The 7,784-nt window shown below is 39.8% G+C and overlaps 1 protein-coding gene across 2 annotated transcripts in view; it reads left to right on the top strand.

Moving 5' to 3' along the window:
* Positions 1 to 281: 281 nt before the first annotated feature.
* The window catches only part of RPGR (retinitis pigmentosa GTPase regulator), a 52,997-nt gene continuing 45,494 nt past the window's right edge, over positions 282 to 7,784 (top strand). The window contains exons 1-5 of one of the 2 annotated variants that reach the window (XM_058535642.1): positions 282 to 441; positions 2,167 to 2,292; positions 2,740 to 2,832; positions 4,767 to 4,829; positions 6,874 to 7,032. In XM_058535642.1, the coding sequence (XP_058391625.1) occupies positions 414 to 441; positions 2,167 to 2,292; positions 2,740 to 2,832; positions 4,767 to 4,829; positions 6,874 to 7,032 (469 nt within the window). In that variant the 5' untranslated portion in view covers positions 282 to 413. The remainder of the gene's footprint in view (positions 442 to 2,166; positions 2,293 to 2,739; positions 2,833 to 4,766; positions 4,830 to 6,873; positions 7,033 to 7,784) is intronic. The other variant, XM_058535641.1, reaches the window with a different exon arrangement.

The following is a 7,784-nucleotide window of genomic DNA, read 5'->3' as shown; positions in this document are numbered from 1 at the left end:
AGTCTCTGCGGGGCCTGGATCTCTGCCAACGCACGCGTACGCATAACGGGGCATCGCTGCGCCGCATGCCCGCCCCTCCCCTCCGGGCCACCAGAGGGCTCGCGGCTTCTACCGCCCCGCTCGCTGCGTCTGCGCCTGCGCCGCGCCAGCCGCCGGGCCTCCGCTCCCCTCCCCCCGACGCCCGCTCCGCCCCGCCCCGCCCCGCCCCGCGCCCTAACGCTCCGCCTCCGTTGCCCCTAGCGGCTGTTTGTTGACTTCCGGGAACGCGGTAGTCGCCGATACTCGGAGTGTCGCTATGGGGGCCGAGGGGGCTTCGGCGGCCCGCGTCGGGGCTGAGGCGCTGCCTTAGGCCCCACCGGTTCGTCCCCGCCGCCTTCCCGGCCCAGGCGCAGGCTCCTCGTACCGTCCTTGGCATGGAGGAACCCGAGGAGGTGGTGCCCGGTGAGTCGCGCCCGCGGCGGTGGCGGCGGCCCGGGAGGGAGGGTCCGCTGGCGGGCGGGCGGCTAGGCCCCGCCTACGGGCCAGCCCCGTCGGGGGACAGGCCCAGGCCGCGGCCGCCGGACTCGGGCCGGAGCCTGGGCCGCGACCTCGCCAATGACTGAGGGGAGAGACGGGATGGGGGACAACAAAGAAGGTGGTGCCTGTCTTTCTTCTTTTTAAATAAACTGTCGATGAGTTTCTCGAAGGTAAGGGCAGTCTTTACCTCCCTATAAACGTCCCAAAGTACCTCCTTCGAAGTCCCCCAGGACCCAGTTATGTATTGAATGCAGTAGAGTGGGTGACCGGGGGGCGTGGGGTAAAAGAGGATGGGGAAAACGACTTGGGGAAAAGAGATGAAGAGGGAGCGCCTTACCGAATTTTTTTTAAGACTTTTTCACCTGAGCTCCAGAAATACATTTGACGTTGTGACCCGGTACCGCATACATACTGTGGAACACAAATAGACGCTGGTGAAGCAGTACTTACTCTAACACTTGGGATACGCTCAGATCTTTTCTATAATACGTTCCTTTCAAAATGGTAATCTTGACCCACTAAACTGACTTTCTGACCCACTAATGGTCACGACCAACAGTTTGAAAAAACACTGGATTAGAGCGGAATCATGCATTCGCTGAAAGATATATTGCGTTTTCTGCCATGCTCTTGGCTCAGATATGATTAGATTCCGGAGTTCACGGCTTAGTGACAGATACAAGAAAGTAAACATGATAATACTTTTGACAGTAGATGCTAGCGGGCCAGAGCAGAACCACTAAACCCTGGCTTGTGGTGAGGTTATCAGGGAAGGCTTCCTGCGGAGAAGCAGGACAGAACAGTTAAAATTATTCATTCTAGAAAAACCGAGAGTCTGTTCTGGCCTCCCAGATCTCAATTATCAGTTTGAACTGACACGCCTCATAATTGTTCTCAAAAGTTTTTCATAGTGACTAGTTTCTTGCACATTAATATTTATTGTTAATACTTATGTTTGCTATGTTTTCCTTTCTGCTACCCTTTAGTTTCTTTATGTGTGATCATCTTCCTTGAGATTTCCTCAAAAGCTGAATCTGGTCTCCTATTTGGGAGGGTGTGTGTGTGTGTTTAAATGGTTATTGGGAACTGATGGGGTTTTTTGGTATCTCTCCAAAATGGTACTGCACCAAAACAGTTTGTGAATACTATTCAGATCAAGTAGTATTTACTGACTTAATTTAAGAATGTTAAATCTCCACATCCTGCATCCTCATGATGTTAATGATGAAACTCAATACTGTCCAATTTCTGTGTGTGGAGAGAAGCCCTCAGTCAGGGGCTAGACCATGAGGTATTAACCAGAGTGAGTGGGCACTGATTGTATCAGCTCATTCAAGGGAGCAGATGGTCTTCCTGGTGACAGCAGGACTATTAGTAATTGAGGACTGCCTTCCTTGTGATAGTGTATTTCTTATTACACCAGTAAATGAATAATACGTATTTAATTTATTAGATTTCATAAATAAAACTAGAATGAAGTCTGAGCAGTAAGACTGAATTAAGGTGGAAGAAGGAGGGTGTAAACAATGCTAGAGTGGAGACAAAGGTGTCATGAGACAAGGAATCTGTATAGGTAAATTACTGAAAAAATATTTGAGTAACAGGCAACATAGTAAAAGTAGTAAAATGGAAACTGTCATTTGTTTGCAGATTCGGGTGCTGTGTTTACGTTTGGAAAAACTAAATTTGCTGAAAATACTCCCAGCAAATTCTGGTTTAAAAATGATATACCTATATATCTTGCATGTGGAGATGAACATACTGCTATTGTTACAGGTTAGTATTAAAATCCTAAATGAAGATAGTCATACTTAGAGAATCCTAAATATGACAGATGTGCTGTGTTTGAAACATGTTGAAAATATACAGAAAGTGTTGTTTTACTTTGCCAGACAATTCTTGACAAATTGATTCATGAAGAGGGTCTTTTAAATTTTAAGTTCCCTTAGTATACTTAAATGATTTTCTATACACACTACTTTCTCGGAATAAATCTATTTTAATATGTCTATATAATCAAAAAAATGGTACTGTATAATCTTAGAAACTCTTTACACCTAACAGAATCTGGCTATATGTAGATGGACAAAGTAACCTGTTTCAACATGGAAAACCAATGACAGCTTTTAAGTATAGCTATTTTATTGCTTTGTGATGGCTTCATCTCACATTACTTTATGTTGAAAATGCTTCAATTTATTATTTCTTCTTTCTTCCCACCAGGAAATAGTAAACTTTACATGTTTGGCAGTAACAACTGGGGCCAGTTAGGATTAGGATCAAAGTCAACTGTTAGCAAGCCAACGTGTGTCAAAGGTTTGGGGTCTTTTCTTTATCACTTTAAATACTTAAAAAATATATAAAGTACTTTTATATTGATTGTGTAGTTCTTTATTATCCTATTATAAATAATAAATCCTTTAGGTATTTATTTTCTGATATTTACTTGAATATTATTGGCATTTAACTTTATTTTTTATGATATTCAGAACTACTTTTATATGTTAGAGTCTAAAAATCACATTGATTTTAGACTCAGAGACCACAAAGGAAGTAATGATTCTACAGTATTGCACTTGAACATCCTTTTTTTTTTGGCCTGTTTGTAAACCTACTTTAATATTACTATTATTGTATATCAGAGAGCAAACAATATAATATGTTAGAATTCTTTTTTTTTGTGAGGAAGATCAGCCCTGAGCTAACATCCATGCTAATCCTCCTCTTTTTGCTGAGGAAGACCAGCTCTGAGCTAACATCTATTGCCAATCCTCCTCTTTTTTTCCCCAAAGCCCCAGTAGATAGTTGTATGTCATAGTTGCAGATCCTTCTAGTTGCTGTATGTGAGACGCGGCCTCAGCATGGCTGGAGAAGCGGTGCGTCGGTGCGCGCCCGGAATCTGAACCCGGGCCGTCGGTAGCGAAGTGCATGTACTTAACCGCTAATCCACGGGGCCAGCCCTATGTTAGAATTTTGAGCTCTGTCTCATTTGTTAGAGTTGCAGACATCATGGTTCTAGTAGTTGCTGGTTTTATAAAACACATTTTACCCTGCTGTATGTAGTGAGTAGATGTGCTGAACAAAACATCGGGACTAGGGGTTGCTTAGTCATCAGGTTCCTACAAGAAAAACAGGACAAAATATTTTAAATCAGAACTGACCCAGAAAATATGGGATATATAATACCTTTACAAAGCTTTCTCACCATTATGTGCAAAGCTTCTGTTTGATTATGACTTGTGAACATCAACTAAGCTTGAATGGCGATGGAGATTCCTTGGGATGTAACAAGAGTAGTATTCTTTATCTTCCTAGCCAAATTTTTAATTTCAGCTCAAAATTTCAGTGTAATTTATCATGTCTGTGCTATTTATAGATATTGTTATGGAACTTTTAAAGTATTTCATTTGGTCAAAAAGTATTTGTTGAGGACAGTCTACTAAGCCCTTGGGTTTATTCGCAGTGCCTATGATCCTTACTCTCCAGTATCTAATAGCTGAGTGAACGGGATTGTCTAGACTAGGAGATCCTTGAGACCAGGGACTCTGTCTGAATGATCTTTGCAGTCTCTATGCTAAGCACTTAGGAGATGTTCTGTAAATATTTTTTGAATATGTAAATGAATGAATTGAGAACTGTAATGTGGGTGTATGCCTATGAATATTAGACTTACAGTATTTCATTGCATGAAGTAGGTGGTCTTGATGCTGGTGATGGCAAGATTAGGGAATAGATCAGGTTGGTGAGGAGGCAGCATAACAATGCAGTGGATCTCAACATATGTTAATTACCTGTGGAGTTTTTAAAAATATATAGATGGGCCGGCCCCGTGGCTTAGCGTTTAAGTGCGCGTGCTCCGCTACTGATGGCCCGGGTTCGGATCCCGGGCGCGCACCGATGCACCGCTTGTCCGGCCATGCAACTAGAAGGATGTGCAGCTATGACATACAACTATCTACTGGGGCTTTGGGGGAAAAAAAATATATAGATGCCTATGTCTTACTTCAGATCTACTGACTTAGCTTCTCCATGGGTGGGGCTGAGATATCTATATTTTTCTCAACGCTCCAGTGGTTATGATACACAACTAGTTCTGAAAACTTTTGGTTTGTTTGTTAAGAACATTGACTTTGGTGTCATACAGGCCTGGGTTTAAATCTCAGTGCTACCATCTAGTTACCATTTGACCTGATTATTTATCATTTTCATAACCATAAAATATTTTAATTGTAATATTTTTGTATTTTTAGCTTTAAAACCTGAAAAAGTGAAATTTGCTGCCTGTGGAAGGAACCACACCATAGTTGCAACAGGTATAGTATTCAGTCTGTATGACTTCCTGCCTCATTTGAAGACTGAGGTCTTCCTCCAGTAACCTTTGTGGGTTTGTAAAATTAATAGAAATGGTGCCTTGGCAACAGTAAGATTAGGATTTTTTAAAATGTAAGTGGTTAGCACACTTGTTTGCCTTTGAAAATATGCAGATAAATGTTACATGGCTGAAGAATAAAGCTGCTTTTCTTGGATTATGTCAAGGGACAGCATCTCCTTACCTGTTTTCACACTCCTTGATCTTGCTCTTCTCTCTTCTTTTCTGAGGATGAGTGGAAGCCACCCCCAAAATGCTATTGATGTGAGTTAGCACAACTCCAATCAAAATCCAAACAGGCTTTTTGTGTGTATGTGTGTGTATAGAAATTGACAAGGTGATTCTAAAGTTTATATGGAAATGCAAGAGACCTAGACTAGCCAAAATAATTTTTAAAATAACATAATTGGAGGACTAGCACTGCCTGATTTCAAGACCTACTGTAAAGCTACAGTAATCAAGACAGTGTGCTCTTAAGCAAAAAGATAGACAAAGATTATTGGAACAGAATAGAGTCCAGAAGTAGACCCACCCATATATGCCCAACTAATGTTTGACAAAGGTGCCAAGGCAATTCAACGGAGAAAAAGTAGTCTTCTCAACAAATGGTGCTGGAACAATTAGATGTCCAGGCGCTGACCACCAAGCAGTCTTTCCTACCTCCTTTCCCATGCACACAGGTTCTCCTTTGTTCAGGCTATTATCATTGCCTCGACTCCTCCTCACCTCTCTGCCCTTATTCATACTTTTTCCTTGCTGAAATGTCTTTTCTCTTTCTCTTCTTCAGATTGTTATCTTTTAGGATCCAGGATAAGTCTTATTTCTTCCATGCAGTTTTTTGTGACTATTCAACTTTTTACTTATGTAGTTCTCTGAACTGCTTTAGCATTCCACCAACTGTGGTTTGCTCCGTATGTGTTAAATTCTGGTCCAATTCCATGTTAAATGTGGTCCAATTCTGTGTGGCCTTGTAGTATCTTCCATTTGAAAGCTAGTCTTGTTTCCTCAGTTAGGTTTCCTTTTTTTCTAAAATAATATCTAATTTAAAATTTTTGCTTATTCAGGCTGATTTTGCCCTCACTTTCCCCTATAATTTAGCCAGGCTTTAACTTCATGTGGATTTTTATGACAGATATAACTAATTTTTAATATGTATATGTTTTAAAAAATGTTCATTAGTTTAGAGCTTACTGGCAATGTTTATTATCTAAGCATGATATACTTCTTATTTGATTAGAAAGTAATTAACAAACATTTATATAGTGCTTACAATGAGCCAAATGCTGTTCTAAGAATTTTATAAATGTTAACTAATTTAATCTTCATGACAATTCTGTGAAGTAGGCACTATTATTATCCCTATTTTACAGATGAGGAAAATGAGGCACTGAGAGGTTAAATACAGCTTGCCCAAGGTCACACAGCTAATAAGTGGCAAGTCAGAATTTGCACCCAGGAAGTCTGGCTCTGGAGTCCTCTCTCCTAAACACAATGCTATACTGTCTTCCTATTTAGCTAGACAATTAAAATAATTACACAACATAGAATTTTCATGTTTCTAGTTATATTCTTCTTGAATTTGCCTCATTTTACTTATTTGTTACCTATTAAATCTTGGCTCTAATGGGTATGGAAGTTAAAATTAATGAACCACATCTCTTTTAAAATAGTTTGATTTGGATTATAAATTAATTTGGAAGTTACTTTCCTCTTTTTTGCTCTGAATTAATAAAGTGATGCATGAGCAAGAAAATACATTCCACACATTCTATACATCTCAATTGCTACTTAAACTCTAGAGTGATTTATAAAATCTCACAAAAATGTATAGCCTTGCTCATTTTGCTTTATAAGTTGTTCACCAAATTATACAATAATGCCAGCTTTCAACTTTCTTCACTGTTAATAGAGGAAATATCTGGTATACACTGGCCTGTCTCATAAAGATGGTGACTATAGTATACTGATGTTTTCTTTTCCATGTGCAGAAGGAGACAAAGTATATGCAGCTGGAGGAAATAATGAAGGACAGCTGGGACTTGGTGACACTGAAGATAGAAATACTTTTCATCTAATTAGTTTTTTTACATCCCAGCATAAGATTAAACAGCTCTCTGCTGGATCTAATACTTCAGCTGCACTAACTGGTGAGATTTTTTTGCATTTCAAGCTGGGACACATCTCTTTCCTTTAGACCAGATTATACCAACTCAGGAAATTGAAGACAGCATTGCTGTTAAATTTTCTTTCGTTGACTATGTGTTTTCAGAAGACGTTTAAAATAGAACTTGAAATCATGTCATACATTACAATTTTATGCTTATTTAGACTTAGATGTAAACATACATTTAGAAGATAATTGTTAAATAAATTCTAAGCTGTGCTGTCCACCTGCTCCTTTAGATATTCTTAAATATTATCTTCATTGTGTCTTCTGAAAGTTATACTTGCAGCTTTAATGAAGTTGCTGTCAGAAGCATCATAGCAATCTGTTGGATATATGTTGTTAAAATACCATTTATAATGGTTTTTGCATCTCTCTGCCCTCCCTATCAAAAGCCCATATGAGAAATTTCTTTAAAGTTTGGAGGTAAGATAAACCTGGTCTCACTGAAGAAGCTGCTGGTGTGCTTCTGTGTTCCAGTTGGGGGAGCCATGTAACTTTCGGTGTTGCTCTAGCTGTCGAGAGAGCAGAGTTGGATCTGCAGCTCTCTCCCTTTAGTTCTGTCAGCCATACAGTTAGCATTTTGACATCCTTCTTTGGGTTCTTATTTTCAGTTTTCCTTTTATTTGCCTTATCATTAAACCACTTCAAAGATTAAAAATTTTTAAATTAATTAAAAGGTGAAAGTAAGTCTTGATAATTTCTTTCTAAAATATTTTTCCTAATTTGACTTTT

Source organism: Diceros bicornis, chromosome X (genome assembly GCF_020826845.1).
Source record: "Diceros bicornis minor isolate mBicDic1 chromosome X, mDicBic1.mat.cur, whole genome shotgun sequence".
Classification (NCBI taxonomy): domain Eukaryota; kingdom Metazoa; phylum Chordata; class Mammalia; order Perissodactyla; family Rhinocerotidae; genus Diceros; species Diceros bicornis.
Note: the sequence above shows the minus strand (reverse complement) of the source record. Positions and strands in the feature narration are given on the sequence as shown.